This window comes from Onychomys torridus, chromosome 7 (genome assembly GCF_903995425.1).
Source record: "Onychomys torridus chromosome 7, mOncTor1.1, whole genome shotgun sequence".
NCBI classification, from domain to species: Eukaryota; Metazoa; Chordata; class Mammalia; order Rodentia; family Cricetidae; genus Onychomys; species Onychomys torridus.
The window spans coordinates 20,096,133-20,115,845 of record NC_050449.1 but is presented as its reverse complement, the minus strand read 5'-3'; the positions used below and the strand labels follow the sequence as shown (position 1 = coordinate 20,115,845).

The window sequence follows — 19,713 nt, the reverse complement described above, 5'->3', positions numbered from 1 at the left end:
AAACAATATACACCATCTAAATCCAGCACAGACTCAACTTTCTCAAAAATAGTTCATCTGGTATCTTGCTTTCACCTTCTTAAAACAAATAATAGGAAAATGTAACACAGTTCCTTTATACTCATGATTTTACTAAAGACTAAAGTCAGCTAATAGCCAGTGAAAATAGTCACTTAAGAATAAGACTGCCATTCGGGCGGTGATGGCGCGCACCTTTAATACCAGCACTTGGGAGACAGAGCCAGGTGGATCTCTGTGAGTTCAAGGCCAGCCTGGTCTACAGAACAAGATCCAGGAAAGGCGCAAAGCTACACAGAAACCCTGTCTCAAAAAACCAAAAAATAAAAAATAAAATAAAAAGAAATAAGATTGCCATTGAAGATTAGTAATCTTACCCAGGTTGCAAAAGTACATATATATATATATATAATGATGATATTAACCAACTTATACGAAAAATAACTCTTAACAATATCTTCAAGTGGATTACAGAGCACAGCAAAGGGTTTGCAGACTGAATTAGAAAACAAGGAGAGGGCTAGAGAGATGGTTCAGAGGTTATGAACACCTGCTGTTCTTCCAGAGGTCCTGAGTTCAATTCCCAACAGCCACATGATGGCTCACAACCAACTATCTATAACAAAATCTGGTACCCTCTTATGGCCTGCAGGCATACATGCAGAGTACTCATACATAAAATATAAAGAAATAAAGTAAAAAGAAGGGGCTGGAGAGATGGCTCAGAGGTTAAGAGCACTAACTGCTCTTCCAGAGGTCCTGAGTTCAATTTCCAGCAACCACATGGTGGCTCATAACCATCTGTAATGACCTGGTGCCCTCTTCAGGCTTGCAGACATATATGCAGGCAGAACACTATATACATAATAAATACATCACAAAAAAAAAAAGAAAGAAAAATCACATTTCCCTGCAATATCCACACACAGAGTGTAATTCTAAAGGCAATCATTTGAATTACTACCTTTTATCCTACCTTTCCTTTCAAAATTCAAAGCAAATACCTGTTTACCTTAAATGCTCATGTGACAACTTTGCTGAAGGTAATTAGCCAGAGAGCACACAAATCCTGCAGTAATAAGTAGCTATTGGATGCCTTTTCCTCTCTTAGCATTACCATTTGGAGAGAATCACTGCGTTGTTCTACTCCATCACAACTATCCATCATGTCTCAACTTTCAGTTTCTACCAAAGAGGTTGAGGGTAAAGGAAGGAGAAAGAGGAGATACAAATCCTATTATGCAACTAGGCTAAATTGTTAAATGTTTCCACATAAGATAAAATATAACATACATTCACTAAAGTTATTTGAGATACTATTTCTTAAATTCATCCAAAGTTGATTAATAAAGACCAAAACTCCAGATTAGTAAGAAATTATCTCACCTACTACCATAAGTGTGAATTCAAATCCTCTTTTCACCGATTTTCTGTAGACTTGATTTGGGAGGTTGGCAAATCCCACATAGCCCTCAAGGTTCTTCGGTTGCTGAGGAAGGGAAGAAAAACCATGTATCAACAAACATTTCAAATTCCCTCATTCTTTTTAAACTATTTTTTTAATTATACAAACTGTTTTTTTAAAAATTATACACATTATTTTTCATAGCAAATTAATAGTTTATATTGTCATCAACAAAAACATTAATTGTAGAATGTATAGAATAAATTGAACATAATTAAAATAAAATAGTTATTAAAACCCAAGAATGGAGAATTACAGAAACTGGTCTCAGACCAAAGATTTCATTTGACAATAAGTTTCATTTAACAAGGAACTGAACAACCATCTAAAGCAACAAAATAACAAACAAGTTCCAACTATGAAAAAATTCAAATCCCTGTAAGTGTACTCTAAGAACCATTCTTTACACTGATTGATTTCCACACTTATGAGTTTCTTTCAATTGATCTTGACTCAAAAATAAAATAAAATAAATATTTGTGCTTAGAGCAATTCTCTTCTGTAAATCTTGAAGAGGCATGTCTCTTTCAGGCTGTAACCCCAGGCCCACTGTGTCCCTTCAAGATCCCATCATCTTTTGCCTCGCTCTTCATGGAAGGACATACATCCAGGACTTCAAGCAAACCATAATTATGGAAGCTAAATGGAGTTTTGATTCTCTGGTGACCCAAGCAATCATTTCATGAGTAATTTTTAAAAATTTAATTCTACATTGGTAAAGTAAGTCTGATTCTTAATTGAGTGACTGGTAAAAAAAAAAAATACTGTTCACAGTTACAATATCTGAGTGAGTAGATTTACTGTTCATTTTACTTTAGAAATAGTCATCTTTAAATACAGTGGCAAAATACTCTCAAGAAGACATACATTAAGTTTTTGACACATTTAAATTCTAATGATAAAATAACCTGTGATATAAAAGCATTACTACAAAACATTTGGGTTTAAACGGCCAGAACTCTCTACTGGTTATCATATTTATAGCTAAACAACAATTTTCATCCTTTCCATTAAAATTAACTAAGACAAATGTTGGTAAGCCAAGCTAGCCCATTCAATTAAAAGCTAATTTTGAACACAACAACCAGCAGACTGACTGGAATATACTATTTTAAAGCCAAGAATCTGAGAGCCTATTATGAGTATAGCTAAAGCTATGTTAAGTTATACGTTTCTGTAAAGGTCATATTTCATCTAATTACAAGTTAAATTTAACTTAGACTATAAACAAGGTTTTGTATAAATTACGTAGTGTACTCACAGCTACTTTGTAATAGAAACATTTCCATCATTCCAGTGTTCCAGATTCCAACAGAATAAATTCACAGAAGACAGCAAGTGAGGAATTTCACAAATTGTAGTGGCACATTCAGTTCACCCGGAGTAGCAGATCCATTGGAACGTAGCAAAATACAGAAAACATTAAAGTTACTTACATGGAACTCAACAACTTAAAAGTAAATTAATAAAACAAATTAAAATAAGACTCTATCCTATGCATGCCAAAGTAATATTCTCAGTAGCTTTTATATTTCCTTTAGAAATATAAAAAGTCCTATCTTTTAATAAAGGCCAGTTATTATACTGTATCTTATAGGAAATGCTGCAAAAGAAGTAGACATATGAAGTTTTGGAAAGGTGTACTATGATTTCATACAACTTTTGTGTTGTCAGTCAACAGCCCAGCTTAGACAACACAACATTTTAGTTAAAATCTTTTCATACAATGGTGCATTTCAAATTCTGTGAACTCAGACTTAAAAGAAATGTAGATTGTAGCAAAAAAAAAAAAAGATATGCCATAACATATGAGAAAATTAGATAAGCTGTAGGCTGTGAAAACTGAAAGACAACCTAGTGCAGAGAAGAAAACACAACAGTACGAGAAACTCCCTGAGAAAGGTATAATTTTACACTTGTGCAACCTACTTCGATAATCTGAGGAGTAAAGGTACTCTTGTAGTTTATACTTAATTTATTTAATAAGCGAAAACAAAATTTCAAAAACTGCCCCACACATATACACACAGCATGCACAGAACTGAAAAGTCTTCCACAACTATCCTTTTCTTTTGCCACTTAAAGGAACCCACCAGTCAAAAAGGCACACAACACCCAAGAGTATGTACCTGTGTCGTGTTCATTGTCTTTTCTCAAGTCTGTGGTTCATAATCAGTACTGTTTTAGGGCTGAATTAAGAAAAGGCAGGACATATTCCAGCCAACAGGAAGGAGCATAAACTAGGAATAAATCTGGTACTTTCAGGAACATAAAAGGAGGTATGTGATGTATAACAAAGGAAAGAGACAAAAGGATAGGAAATGAGGTCATGGAGGCAGGCAGGCAGGCAGGGGCCAGATCATGTGGGACTCAGCCAAAGTAAGAAGTTTGAATATTATTTTAGCCATGGAGGAAATCACTGGAGGGTTTTGCACAAGCAAGTGACCTGATTAGCATTTAAAGATAGCTTTCACTGACTGTTAAGTGAGTGGCTTAAGAACTAAAAAGACTTCTGCAATAATCCCAGAAAGAGTAGATTAAATTAAGCTACTCTTAGATTAAATTAAGCAATGAGAAATTTTAAGGATTCAAAATATATTTTCAAAGGTAGAGTTGATGGAAGATTGCTAATGAATTAGACATCAGTGAAAGAAGAAGAAACCAAGGATAACTATTGGCTTTGATTTGAACAACTTGATGGTTGGTGGCAATTATGAAAACAATGTACAATGGAGGAGGAAGATTGAGTAGTGAAAGCCAAAATCAACAATAGCATGTTAAGTTTCGGCTATCTGCTGTATTCAAGAAGAGGTGTCCAGTTGACAATTTGAAGCATATGACTAAAGAAATTCCAGGATTGGCTAGTGCTGAAAATAAGTTATCTGCACATGGATACTGGGAAGGGAATGGATTCCCAAAAAGAAACTATAAATAATAAAAAGCAGAGAACCCAGACAATCCTAACAAACTATGAATACACAACCGATAACCTCCAAAAAAGTGAATGATCACACTTTTAAAACAAATGTCTTCAGAAGAAATTTTGTCCAAAGACAATGACAAAGTAGTTTGGCTACTGCTGCCAAACAAACTTCCTCAGAATTTGCAAGTAAGCATCCCAGAAAATACAAAACCTAATGTCTGGAGCACCTGGCTCCCACACAGAAAACCTGGCACCAAATATAGTTTAAAGGATATACTAACAGTATACCACTATTTGTTAACTAAGGGAGATAATTTTTTATCTCTTAATAATCTTTCCTTACCCTGAACTTTAAAAACAATCTACAGGCTGGGCAGTGGTGGCACACGTCTTTAATCCCAGCACTTGGGAGGCCAGCCCGGTCTACAGAGCAAGATCCAAGACAGGTACCAAAACTACACACAGAAATCCTGTCTCAAAAAACAAAAACAACAACAAAAAATAATCTTTAACTCTGAAAGTCTTAACCACCCACTGATTCTTTTCCTGAACAACAAAATAGCCAGAATGAAATGTAATCTCTGGGCAAAAATAAAATAAATGTTACATATATATACATATACACACACATATACATATATGTATATAGATATCTCCACACATACATAATATATATGTATATGTGTGTATGAGTGATATAATTATGACATTTATAAACACAAAAATATAAACAAATATATGATTTTTCACTTAGGCTCCCACCAAAATACTCTGGGGTCATGAAGGTACTCACTGATTTCAAGCCTGTTGTATAAGAAGCAACACTCATTTCTTGTAATAGTTTATATTTTTAAAGTATTTAATCTAATAGATACAATTCCTATATCAAATTCTTTTAATGGAAAGTAAACAATTCTGTTGATAGAAATAAGATACAGCACTACATGTGTCTGTATTGAATTTATTTAACTCTATTTCTAGGAATCAAAAATACTTTAAGAACAAGACAGGGAGGAATCAGAAACAGGCAGATCTCTGTGAGTTCAAGGCCAACCTGGTCTACAAAGTAAGTTCCAGGACAACCACAGCTGTTACACAGAGAAATTTGTCTTGAAAAAAACAAAGAATTTCAGTTTAAAAAAAAAAAAAAAAAAAAAAAACTAAAATGGTTAAGAATAACAATGTATAACCCAAAGTACCATAATATACCCAGAATTCTATTTCCCCTTTTGTAATTGCAATTTAAAAAAAAAAAAATTACAAAAACACAAAGGTTACATCAATAACTTTAAAAAACATTAGTCTTTCCTATATGGTTTTAAATTCAATCTTTGGATTTTAGCATATATGTACATTGCGTATTTTTGTTTGTTTTTGTTTTTCAAGACAAGATTTCTCTGTGTAATAGCCCCAGGTGTCCTGGAACTTGCTCTGTAGACCAGGCTGGCCCTGAACTCACAGAGATCTGCCTGCTTCTGCCTTCCAAGTGCTGGGATTAAAGGTGAGCGCCACCACAAACAAAAAACCAGAAATTAAAAAGACAGGCAGATATTAACATTTTAAGTCATTGTTTAAATGGTATGAATCTAATGGCAATATACAGTGGGAAGCTAGCTAAGAACCAACACCAAAATCCCACCATCGCCAACTAAACAAAGATAGAGAGGGTGGCTCAGAGTCAAGAGAGGGCTTCAGGATCAAAAAGAAAAGCGGGTTTTTGGTACTTGTTTAAGTGCTATAGAAAAGATAAAGAAAATAAGTGACTGAAAAGAGGTTTGGTGAGGACACAGATGTTTATACAGTGTAGGAAGGGGTTTCTTCCTCAATACCTGGAATAGAACCACCTTCTAATCTTAAGAGAGAAAAGGCCAGAAGATTTTTCAGAGACAAAGATGTGAAAACAGCAACAAGAACAGGGAGAAAGAGTAAGGAGTCAGATCTGGTGGCACAACTATTCAGGAGGCTAAGGCAGGAAGAATACAGGTTCAAGGCCTGCCTAGAACAAAGTGACTTCAAGGACAGATTCAGCAACTTAGTGAAACCCTTGTCTTGAAATAAAAAGTTAAGAAGGCTGAATAAAATGTAAGTTAGCAGTGGAAAGCTTAGTATGCACAAGACTCTATAGTGTTCAATTCAGAGTAACGCCAAAGCAAAACAAACAAAAAATGTTAAGGATCAGAGGGAAGATAAGACAGTAAAGCAATATGGTCATCTAATTAAGGCTAAAGACCACAATTCTTTGAATGTGAACTTGAAGTCATGTGATCTTTTTTTCCAACAGCAACTTGTAACTTGAGCACAATAACAAATTTAGGATTTATCTGAAACTATTTTTCTCTGGAAAGAACATACAAAGGACAGGCTCAAGAGAGCTGGCACATAGAGCTGAATTAAGGCACCACAAATGTAGAAATGAGGAAACTATAGAAGGAACAATCTTTTTAAGATTTAACAAAAAAGAAATATAAGACCCATAAGGCCACTAAAATCATAGCAGAGGTTGAGGACATGCTCAATGGTAGTGTGTGTGCTCCACACATAGGATGTCCTGAGTTTTCCACTACACATATGTTGTAGAGACAAGAGGATTCACAAGCTAGGAGCCAGCACTGTCTACAAAGCAAGTCCCAGGATTACATAAAGAGAACTTGCCTCAAAAAAAGGGGGGAGGAGGGTGGGCTGCTTCTATAAATCTGCTAAGTGAATATATAGTAAACTATAACTCGCATAAATTCCTGGCAGGAATGTAAATGCTGCTTCTAATTGGAAAAGTTTTGTAATAACTTAAAAAGTTAAATGTGTGTGCACGTGCATGTATTTGAGTCAAACCAAAGAAATAAAACCATAGCCATCATCATTACAGTATTTTTTTAAAAAGTTAATTAACAGCCAGCTAGACAGCTCTGTGGGTAAAGGTTCTTGCTGGCAAGCATGAAGACATGAGCTCAATCCCCAAAACCCACACACTGGAAGGAGAACCAATTCCTGCAAGCTGTCCTCTGGCCTCCACAAGTATGCCCACACCCACAATAAATAAACAAACATAAAAAATCAAATTAAAAAGAATAAAAACAATCTAAAAGAACACAATACCCCGATTTTAATACCAGTGTTGTTTTGCTAGCTGGACTTGGTGACAATTCTTTTTTCTACTATCTCCTGGGTTATTTCCAAAGAATCAGAAGCATCTCCACTTTTAAAAATTCAAAAGGAATGAAAATGAAGCTATGTACATCAAAAGCCACCATGGGTTACCTTTTAACACGTAAATCAGATATATATATATATATATATATATATATATATATATATATATATATATATTTTATTTTGACAAACTCATTAGACTACAAAGGAAGAAACCTTAAGATTAACCATGATGAGAATACAAGGGAAGTAGATAGATATATATATATATATATATATATATATATATATATATATATATATAAAATCTTGTCAGGCAGTGGTGGTGCACACCTTTAATCCCAGCACTGGGAGGCAGAGGCAGGTGGATCTCAGTGAGTTTGAGGTCAGCCTGGTCTACAGAGTGAGTTCCAGCACAGCCAGGGCTGTTACACAGTGAAACCATGTCTCAAAAGATACAAAAAGAGCTATAATATTAATAAAGTGAGACAGATAAACAGCTGCTTAGTTGTCTATCAACTTCAGCAGAATTATACATCCCAAGGATCTGACAGTCTGTCTTATGGCCTCAAGTCAAAAAATAATTTCATAATCTGATGAAAACACAGAAGGTACAAGTCAAACCTGCAAGTGACAAAAGCTAAGAAAGCTAAAAACTACTGTTTAAGTCCCTTAAAACTCCAAAGTAAGATTTAATATGGAAGTGTGTGGAACCATCATGTGCCTTTTTTCTCATCCCAATAAAAAGACGAAGTTTTAATGAAGGTCAGAACTATAACAGAACTTCAGAAATAAGAGATGAGGGACACACTTGATGCATTCAGTAAGTTCTCCTAACTTAAGAAAAAAAAAAATGAGTAAACAAAACTGCAGCAGCCCAAAAAGAAAAGGTAGAAGCATCTTAATTGACAACATTCACCAATAAGAAAAGAACACTGACCTAAAAGGTTAACTTTAAGGTTCATTAGCATACTTATCTAGAATGTAGCACCAGGAAAGGCTATGTTAAAAAAAAAAAAAAAATTCAGAGGCAAGTAGCACCAACAGTTCAAGGGATCTGCTTCTCCGCCTCATAAAGAATGCTAAAGGAAATGGAAAACAAACTACCAAAACTTAGAAAAGCCTGAGGATTCTCTCCAGAGGATTATATAATATTAAAGAAGAACTACCCTCTGATCTCAAGGAGCAAATGAGAAGATCTGAATACCACATTCAGCTATGTATTAGTAGCAGCACAATTTTCTCTAGTACATCTGATAGATGGACCACTTCATCTGTCAGAAATATATGCAAGCCACACAAGATTTTAAATTTTCTGTAGCCACATTAAAAAAGCAAAGGGAAACATGTAAAATTACTTGTAACAACGTATTTCACCAATGCAAGATGTTCAAAACATTTGTCTCCACATGCAATCAATATAAAATTAACAAGATATTTTATATAGAAATATGGGCTTCCACATCATGATCCATATCTTCATTCAAACTAACTGCATCTATAATGTTCAACAGTCATGTATATGTTACTACCATATTGAACAGTTCAGGGTTAAAAAACCAACAAGTGAAGACTGCAGGGTGAGCTGCTTCCATGATGAGACTAAATGATTGATCTTCCAGTCCTATATAGTGATATTTTATTTGTACTGAAATGTGATTTTATTTGTGTATTAATAAGGTTGCCTTGGGGTCAGAGCAAGCCAGAGCAGAAGCTGGGCGGTGGTGGTGCACGCCTTTAATCCCAGCACTTGGGAGGCAGAGCTAGGGGGATCTCTGTGTGTTCAAGGATACAGCCGCATGGCGACACAAGCCTTTAATCTCAATACCAACCATAGAAGACCTGGAGGTCTGTACAGACAGGCAGTGATGAGGAAGTCATGTGGCTTACAACCAATGAGAAGACAGAATAGAAAGCCTATATAAAAGACAGGACACAGGAAGTAGGTCTCGGGTGGAGAGGAAAGACAGAGCAGCAGTGAAGGGTAAGGTTTTCAGCTCTCAGCTATTGCTCTGACCTCTTGGCTTTTAACTCTGCAACTGGCTCTGTGTTTCTTATTTAACAAGACAGTTACATCTACAAGGACCTCATGAAAATTCGTAAGAATAAGATTATCAAGTACATATGCCAAAAATTTTAGGGATTAGCTGTAGTCTACTTTAACCAGTCAGTCATTATGTCTTTTCTTCATTCAGTACATGAGCACTCTGTACTTTACTGTAGTATTCTCAACAGGACAATTTTGTAAGTGAATGAATTCTTTCTGTATTTTTTTTTTAAATGCTTCCCTACTGCATTCCCGTGAGAAAACAAACATCTGATTTGGGGCTGGGGAATGGGGTATGGCAGACCTAGCATACTAATGTAGTTACTGGGAAGTGCTTTAAATGTTTGCATAAAATTATTAGCTAAATTCTTAATAAATTATAAAGGTTTCTATAAAATCATAAGCTAACTCTACAACTAAAGATTTGAAAAGCCTACTTTGTTAAGCTATTGAAGCAATCAATATAATGTAATACCTCAAAACAGTAAATTCTAGTGTTATGGCCTTTTTTTCCCCTTTTTTATTTTTAGCTTTGGAGGCTACAGAGTTCCTAGGAAGCTTTTGATGAAAACATACACCTAGACCTTTGCCTAGAAACAGGCAATTAAAATCCTAGCAATAGAGCCCAAAATATAGTATTTAACTATAACCCTAGAAACCTATACTATAAGTAACAGATATTATTTAAAGTTCCACCATAAGCAAATTATTTATTAAAGTAGAGCCTTAGTTACAACACACTTAACACAGATTTGTTAGTTAGGAAGAAATCAAAAACAGTAGAATCAATGAAGAAGCTAGAGGAATAAAGGTCCTTGGTTTATCTTAGCTAGACTCTAATTCGTTAAACACAATCTCCGGTAACCAACTGGACTTAGAAAACCCACTCTTCAACCAAACTAGCAATGAAACCCCACAGCTGTACTAAAAAACATTCATCACAGATTAAAAGTTACTGTTAAATGAGCTAGTGAGGTGGAACATGTCTGAAATCCCAGCACTAAGCTGTGGGGCATGATCAGTAGTTAGCCTCTGCTATGTAGCATGTTTAAGAAAAACCTGAGTTACATGACATCCTTTCAAAAAAATTATCAAATATCAAAGAAGAGTTCAAATGACATTCCCATTAATCCTGGCCAGTACTAAAGTGGATGATCATTTCATGCTATATTTGCATGTCTATGTTATTATTTCTACATGTTAACCAAGTATTTAACTTTCCTAATTATACGATCATATCTCTTTATCAAATCTAAAGTTATTTTAAAATTTTAAGAAAGAGGCTATCACTATACAGTCAGCTTCCAAGCAGTTCACAACAGTACAGTACTCATCTCCCTGAAGTAAGCCATAATTATTCTTATTTCACCAACTTTTGCTTTCTAACATTAAAAAAAAACAACAAAAAAAAACAAAACAAACCCTAGGTACAGCTGACTAGTTTCTACATGCTTCCACTAATTCCACCACTTGTGTCAAGTTCTCATTTCTCCAAACTTGAACAAGAGAAATCAATTCACTATTCTCAGCATCTTCAGTAAACAGCCTAAATGGGTTTGGTAGCTCTTTTATTTGTATACTATTTTATACAACATCCATAGAACAAGAATTATTCCTACTTAAATTTATTTTCACCCAGTACCCTAACTTTATAGGACATAACTGAGAACCAAACATGTAAATCTAGCTCAATGCTTAACAGGCATAGAGTTGACCTTAAATTGGACTTGAGACCTGTGTCTACACAGGCAAAATCAGATCTGGTACTGTAAACATGATCAAAACATGGCGAGCTAGGGAAGTCCTAAGCCATAGGGGAGAACCTATTGATGTGGTTTTTCTAAATAGTCATGTTGTCAAACTACCTTTTAAATATTTAAGTTTATATAATTTGTACTGTTCCAAGTGTAGTCAAAGAAGCTTCTTATTACAGTGGGTATGGTTAATGCAAACACTCACTCACTTGTTAATGTTCAAAGGGCTGAGAGTAAGTGACTTCATGCTCAGCTTTAGATGGGACACCTGGATCATCATCTAAGGCTAGAAACACGGGGCAGGGGAGTGGGTAATGTAAGAACTTCAGGATGGGGAAGAAAGATGTGAAATGATGACCTTCAGACATGGCATGATGATTGTTCAAAAGAACTCACAGCAGTGTGGTTACCTGCACAAGACCAAGAAGCTGGAATCAAAAATTCTAGCCTGGAGTAGGGAGGGGCTCAGGAGAAGAAATGAAGAACCACTAACAGCTGATGACCACTGGAGGAGGAAGAGTCACTTGCAGGAAATAGTACTAGCAGGCTTCCCCATATGCCAGTGGCTAACCCTACACTTGTGAACACATGGGCAGCAGTAACTGGATTCAGTGGATTAAAAGATGACAGCTAGATGACAGACAGAAATAAGAAATTATTCAAGAAATAAGGAATTATTCAAGAAATAAGCCAGGAAATAAGATAGGTAGATATAGCCATAAAACAGAAAATGTAAAAAGCTACATATAGTTTTAAAATTCCAATTATATTATTTAATAACATGTTACATATAATTCATAGCACAAAACCAAATATACCAGACAGTAGTTTTTAAAAGTCTTGAGTATTCCACTAAAAGCAGAGGAATTATCAGATTATATATAACAAACAGCTCTTCTCAGTAACATAAGAAATGTAAATTGCAAGCTTAAAGCACTAATAAACATCCCCAAGAATAAATGCGGAAGGGGGGAGGTTTGTTAAACATTCTCTTTTCAAAATGCTATTTATAATTTAAAATTCTGAAGCTACAAAGTATCTAGAAACAGCAACCCTGAGGGTGCAGTAATGGCAAGCATACCTAGGTGACAACCAACGGCTCTCTAACTGGACTTAAGACCCACTTAACAAGAGGGAAACCATTCCTGACACTGGAAACCAAGCCAACAACCCAGGGTTAGTGAAGTCATGGATCCTGGAGGAGAACCTAAAATAGCCCTCTTACTAAACCAGCCTAATTCTTAACGGCATCTGAAATATTTACCCTTACCTCCAAGTGTAGTTCTCACCTCTCATCAAAGACACTTCTCTTTGCAACAAAGATCACTACAGAAAACCACTGCCAATCAAAATGTAGAGAACAAGAAAGTGTGTGATTCCCAGTCCAATGATTCACTGACAAGACAATTCCTGCACGTAAGACTAGGGATCATTTTGAAAGAGAGAGTAAAAAGTTTGTTAAGAGCCAGAGAAACAGGAAGTTTGCTGTGAGGCTGCATCTCCTAGAGATGTCAGAGGGGCTACACCCATGAAGTCAAATCAACATGGCTGCCTTAACAAGACCTGAACAATGACAACACCAATGGACATGCTAACATGGAATGAGGAAAGCTTTCATGGCCTCAAGCCTGGTTAGGAACCATGGGCAACTAGGGAATGTTGAGAGCTGGAGAAATGGTCTTAGCAAAGGAAGAGCACCCCAACTGGTTATCCAATAACAAGCCATCAGCCTGAGATCACACACATACAGATAACATTATAAAGACAGAGCAGGTTGTATTTATATATTTAGGGTGAGGGAGAAATGATAGAATTATAACTTTAAAAAATAAAAATCTTACAAAAAATACTTAAAAAAAACAATAGAAGTATTACTGCAAAGAGGTGCAAGAGGGCTATTTACTCTGAGCTTTTTTCACCACAAGGATGAGCACTTGTCTCCTTAGAAGTCACATCTAAGGCACCAACTTAAAAGAAGACTTGGCTATAACGAGCTAACAAACCTGTTGGCATTTGGATATTGACCTTACCAGCCTCCTACACTATAAGAATTGGGTTTCTGTTCTTTATATAATTGTTTCAATCTTAGGTATACTGCTATCACAGTACAAACAGACTAAAATACCATATAAATAGATTTATACAACAATACAAAATAAGACTGACCTTTACACACTGATAGTCTAAATAGACTAGCTGGGGAAAATGAGGCAAGAGAGAATGTATGTCATAGGGCAGGAAGTCTATATGACTTTTAATTCTGTTTTAAATCCTTCAGAGTACATATAAGAAAATGTTAGAGTAGGTGACCTGAAGAGTAGAAAACTGAACGGCTTTAAAGATAGGAGGAGGAGCTAGGCACAGTAGTGCCCACCTTCAATCCCAGGGGTAGTCAGAAACAGATGGATCTCTGAAGCGTACAAGGCCACCCCAACTACATAATGAGTTTCAGGCCTGCTCAGACTACACAGTAAGACACTGCCACAAAAAAAAAAAAAAAAAAAGGTATGAGGAGGAACAAAAACCAATTCCAAAAGCAAAACTACAAACACAATAATACATGTAAGGTTATGGGCCAAATTATCTTAGATTTCATAGTGCATATAAGACTTTTGTAATCATTGTTTGTTAAATCAATGAAAAGAGCTTGCAAAATGTCAAACTGCTATTACAAGACTATTTTACAAAGATCAAACTATAAGAAAAGTTTTTATATTGCTGAAAAAGTTAATCAGATTTCCAGGGGCCCATCCCAAGCCTGTTTATATAATTCTAGAAAGCTACTAGAATTATGTGACCTTTTAACTTTTTAATTTTTTACTGTGCATTTGAAATCTTACAAAGAGAGATGGCTTAGTCAGTAAAGTACTTGCCATGCAAGGATGAGGGCCTCAATTTGGATCCCCAATACCCAAGCTTAAGCCATAAAACCCAAGGGTGACAACATGCATCTTCAATCCTGGCGCAGAGGGCTAAGAGGGAGAGACAGCAGGATGTCTGGGGCTTGGAGCCAGTTAGTCTAATCAGTGAGCTCTGGGTTCAGTGAGAGACCTGTCTCAAGAAAAATGTGAATGAGCTGGGGAGGTGACTCAGTAGGTAAGAGCATTTACTATGTAAGTATGAGGGCCAAAATTCAAATCTCCAGCATACACACACACACACACACACACACACACACACACACACACACACACACAAAAGCTAGACATGGATGCCCATGCTTCTAACCCTGGCATTGAGGAGAAGAGACAAGTGAATCCCAAAACAGAGCTTCAGTTCAGTGACAGACCCTGCTTCAAAGTAATAAAGACAGTGACAAAGATACCCATGTCTTCTTTTGACCCCCGCATGCACACAAATAGGCACATGCTCCAGCAGTCACATGCATAACCACAAACACAACAAACATGTACCAAAAAGAAAATTAAGGTGGAGACCAGAGGAAGGCATCCACCACTGATTGATCTCTGGCTGCTATACTTGGATGGATGAATGGATGGATGGACAGATGGACAGACACACATAGACAGATACAAAACACACACATGAACACATACACACAGGTACACACATAAACACCATATACAAAAAAAGGAGGAAGGAAAAACTTTAAGAACTACCAAGAAAAAACTATTTCAAATGAGTCAGATATATATATATAGATAGATAGATAGATAGATAGATATAAATAGATAGATAGATACATATATACATATACATATATATATATCATACAAAATAAATATGCATCTCAACAAAACTGCTTTTAAAAATCTAATCAATGACTATCAGAAATCTGATCAGTGGTTACCTGGAACAAGGTTAAGGTACAGGGTTGAGAATGGGCACAAGGAAATGCCAAGATGTTAGAAACATTCAGTATCTTGATTGATATATAAGGCTACAAGATACATATGTTTATATATCAAGGTTCCTTGAAGTGCTTAAAACCTGTAAATTTTATGGTATAAAAGTTATACCTTACTAAAATTATTAATTTGGGAAACACTTAAAAATGGAGGTTCCTAGGCTTCTCTCCCAGATACTGTGAATCAAGGAACATTACTGGAACCCAGATAATCTGCACTGTTTAACACAAGGCTATGGCTGACTCTTCATATCTGAGGATCAGAAATTATACTCTGGGACTGATCTAGCACAATATAGGGTATGTCGATTAATTACCAAAAAAGAAAACAAAAACTAATGAATCAAAGATAAAAAAAAAAAAAGAACGAAAGGAAGGAAGAAAGCAAAATAGCTACCTAGATAATCCTAATTCTCAAGTTTGAGAAATACTAAGTTTATAATATGCACACATACACACACCACATATATACGCATACATGCACCTCCAAGTTGTTCTTACATAACAAAAACAAACTCTTAAATGTTAATATTTCAGAAGTTGAGAAACTGATTGGAGGCTCATGGCAAGTAAAGCTACCAAAAGTATTCAGTCATGGCTCCAGAGAAAAATGAAATAGAATAAGCATGCTGAGGCACAAAGGCCTCTTAGCCTGACCTCCTGAGTTTGATTCTGTGGAATACATAGTGAAAAGAGAATTGACCCCAACAAATTGTCCTCTGAACCCTACACACACATACACACTCATACACAAATTTTAAAAATTTAAAAATGAAAAAGGAGAGTCCTTGTAACTTTTGGATTAGTGAGGAAGAGAGATATCCCCTTTATACTGTTTGTTAAGCAAACGTACACTAAAACACAAATACATGAATATCCAAGACTTAAAACCCTCAAAATAATGTAAATAGAAGCAGCCCCATGCTATTCTTTCAAACACAAGGTATACTTTGCTCTTCTCAGTTTTCAAGGCACTTTTAAAGTTGCTGGTTGCAAGTACACAATCATTAATACAACTGATAAGCCCCCATGTTTAGCTACCCAGAAATTACTGTATAACACCCTAACCCAGTTAACTATTCTGAAAGCAAGGTGGACCAGTGTATGAAAGAAAGTAGGTTTATGTTAAAGTATAGAAATTTTTAGCCCAAAAATAGATGTCTTTGTGGGTACTGAAGCTGCTGGAGACCAAACCCAGGACCTCATAGATGCTAAGCTAACAATGCTCTGCCACTACACTGTATCCCTCTCTCAGAAATTGTTTTAATAGCAGGACCATTTTCTGTATATTGGACCTAATAATAAAGTTGGGATTTTCATGGTCTTTCTCATTCTGCTTTATTTAAAATAAATTCACAGTACTTTGGATTTGGGGTGGTGGGGAACTAAAAGAAGGGACTTAGGTAGGGAGGAGAAAAGAAAAAGAAATGAAACCATTTGTATGTGAAGTATTAATTTAAAATGACTGACACAGCAGTAGAAGAGGCAAGTGAAGATCTGAATCCATGTCAGACATCAAAGCTCAAGTTCTTAGTCATGGTAAGGTTGTATTCATTAAGACTTTGAACCAGAAGCCCTCCCTTACTCTCTAGAAATCTGATGACAGAAATGGTCAAGAAAAAACAAAAGACTTTCTTCTCAAAACCTAAAGTAGTCACTGGCTACTACTATTTTCTTTGGGGGCCCACCCTGGTGTCTATCTGGTCTGGAGGTGACCTCTTCTGGAGATAGGGCCTTTCTAGCCCAACTACCTTCCAGTGTGCAGAATAACTAGATCCAAATAAGAAAATGCAACATGAACTTAAAGCCTTTGTCTTTTTTTTCCCTCATACCAAGACCACTAACCCCTATAACAACATTTAAAATCCTTACTCTTGAACCACTGCACATTTTACCACAATACAGAGAATGGAATCTACATATTTCTGTCTCAAATCTTGGTAAAATGCATTAACAAATTTCAACTTCTAATAAAAATTTGAAGCTAGCTATTTAAGTCAAAATATGAAATTAGGCTTTCTCCTGACAATTCTGTCAAGCAACACTACTCTACTGGCCGGCCGCAGCCATGAGGCATTTATATACCACCAAATTATATGTCTGGAACCAACCTGTTCTACAACTATCTTCAGCCCAACTGGTCCTAAAGCCACAAATCTAGCTCTTCTTCCCATTTCTTCCTCAATACTCTTGCTGTTAAAGCACAACCCTTTAAACTGCCCTAACGTCTCATAGTAGTTCAAGATCGTGTCTTTGGGATCAATGCACAAATCCACAGAATCGATTTTCTCTCTAACTTCTGAAATAATACTATGACTTTTCATGTAGTTATGTACAAATTATCTCTAAACCAAAACCAATACCTATAAATTGCCAAATTAGAAAAACATACCTCAACTTCCCATAAACACACAGAAACTTCGTTTTCAAGTCTGTAAGCCTGGGTGCCTATGTGATATTTTTAATAACAGTATAAAGAGGACCAGGCTCCATCACATTGCCCTATCACTGAATAACACGTCGCTTCGCTAGCATGTAAACTGCCAATGTAGCTTCCTTTTCTTTTATAGCTCCACTCAAGCCCTATCTACTCTAGTCCCATTCAGCTGGATGTAATGAAAGATTGTTTCCTGCCTCCACTCTGCCATCATCCCCTACTCTTTCCCTTGCTGTTTGCAAAAATAAAGACTCCCGGAAGAACCTGTGATTCCACAAGGTGTACTCCTGCTCTAAGCACGACACCTTCTCACTACCTGAAAGCACATACACATGTGAAAAAGAAAAAGAAATGCTGTCACTCTAGATTTCCCGTTCTCCTGGATTCTCAGAGGCAATGAGAAAGATATTTGTCCCTTTTCATCAAAATTAGAAAACCAAAATACATAACTCTTGAAGCTGAACTATTCAGCAATACACTTGCTGAGATTTAAGCAGTAAGTAATGTTTTCGGTAACTTAGCAAACATCTGGGCATCACAGATTCTATCCGTTCAACTGACGGAACGCAGACTTGCAACAGTGTACTCTAAAAAGTAACTTAGCAAAAAGAAATGTGTAAGAAAAAAATCTCAGCTGCTTATTTCATACTACATAAAAAGCACGAAATGGAACTCTGGAGTGGAAAATATGAATGAAATGGCCTGTTCTTTTTCCAGCATGTGGGGGAGGAAAGGAAATGAAAAGGCTTAAGAGAAAAACAGAATACTGAAATTATTTTCAAAAATTAATTTCCTTAAACTTCTCCAGTCCGTGTCTGCCCGCCCCCCTCCCCTTTCCAGGCACCCTTCCCATCTTTACACCTCCTCCGGGGGGGGCGCCCTTTCCAGACCTTCTCTTTCCCTTTTTCCTAAAAAAAAGAAAAAAAAAAATCAATCCCAAAACCAAGCTCGGGATGCCTCTCGGGACTCGCTCGCCATCCACCAGCCTTCCCGGTTGCGCCGGGAGAAGGGGAAAGGGAGCAGCAACATGTTTGCTGGAGTTGCTGAGCCTCCGCCGCCGCCGCCGCCCCAGCCCAGTGCATCCTTCTTCCTCCCTCCCGGGCTGGCCCATAGAAACCCGGCACCGAGCTCGCTCCCAGGTCCCCACCCTGCCCGCCCGGCTCACACACCCACCAGGAGACCCGGGCAGGCCAGGCCGCGGGGCCGGAGGCCGGAGGAGACGCAGGAAAGGCTGGCCTCGGAGGCGGGCGAGGGCTGGGACGGGGCGGCTCCGGCAGCTCGGGCCTCAAGAGGCCGCGGCTCCCCTCCCGATCGCCCGCCCGCTCCCCAGGCCTGCCCGCCAAGGCGCAGGAAACGCCGCCGCCGCCGCCGCCGCCTCGGCTCGGCTCAATTCAAACTGTCACCGCGGCCGCCTCCCCTCCCCCCGGCCGCCGCGCCCCGGGCCCTCCGCCTCCCCGCCGCCCCGCCGCGCCGCTCGCCCCTCTGGTCCCCCAGGGCGTTCCCCCGCACGGCCGGAGGTCCCCGAGGGTCGGCGCGTCCCGAGCCGGGGTCCGGGATGGCCGGGCGGCCGGGGGCTGAGGCTCACCCATGGTGCTGCAGTTGACGCTCCTCTCCTCAGCAGCAGCGGATCTCGCACTGACCGACATCCCCTCCCCCTCCGCGACCAGCCCCGGCGCCGCGCAGCCGCCGGATTCTCCAAAGCCACCTACGCCGATTCCGCGGCGTAGCCGCCCCACTTACGCACACGGCAGCAGGCCGACGGCCCCACTGGCGCTCGCCCGCCCTGAGGCTTCCGGGCCGAGCCGAGGCGGCTGAGTTCTCGCGAGATTACCCACCTCCGCCCGCCGCCCTGCTTCGCGGCGAGCATGACTTCACCGGCGCCGCCGCCGATTCGCTGTCCCTCCTTCACCGCCATGTTTACATTGGCCGCGCCTGGGCACTTCCGTTGTCGTAGACAGTAGGGTCTTTTGTATGTTTCTCCGACGCTGCTTCGGAGATGAACTGCGCTACTTTTGGCCGCTGAAAAATCCTGGGGACTCGGGAGGGCCAGCCAA

General features: G+C 38.1%; 1 protein-coding gene across 4 annotated transcripts in view; it reads right to left on the bottom strand.

Annotated features, from left to right (window-relative positions):
- Septin7 (septin 7) overlaps positions 1 to 19,492 on the bottom strand; it is a 64,213-nt gene extending 44,721 nt beyond the window's left edge. The window contains exons 1-3 of one of the 4 annotated variants that reach the window (XM_036192248.1): positions 19,245 to 19,492; positions 2,745 to 2,749; positions 1,405 to 1,507 (exon numbers count right to left, since the gene is read on the bottom strand). In XM_036192248.1, the coding sequence (XP_036048141.1) occupies positions 1,405 to 1,507; positions 2,745 to 2,749; positions 19,245 to 19,305 (169 nt within the window). In that variant the 5' untranslated portion in view covers positions 19,306 to 19,492. Of the gene's footprint in view, positions 1 to 1,404; positions 1,508 to 2,744; positions 2,750 to 12,244; positions 12,247 to 18,832; positions 18,920 to 19,244 lie in introns of those variants that run through there. The other 3 variants (XM_036192249.1, XM_036192251.1, XM_036192250.1) reach the window with 3 other exon arrangements.
- Positions 19,493 to 19,713: the final 221 nt, after the last annotated feature.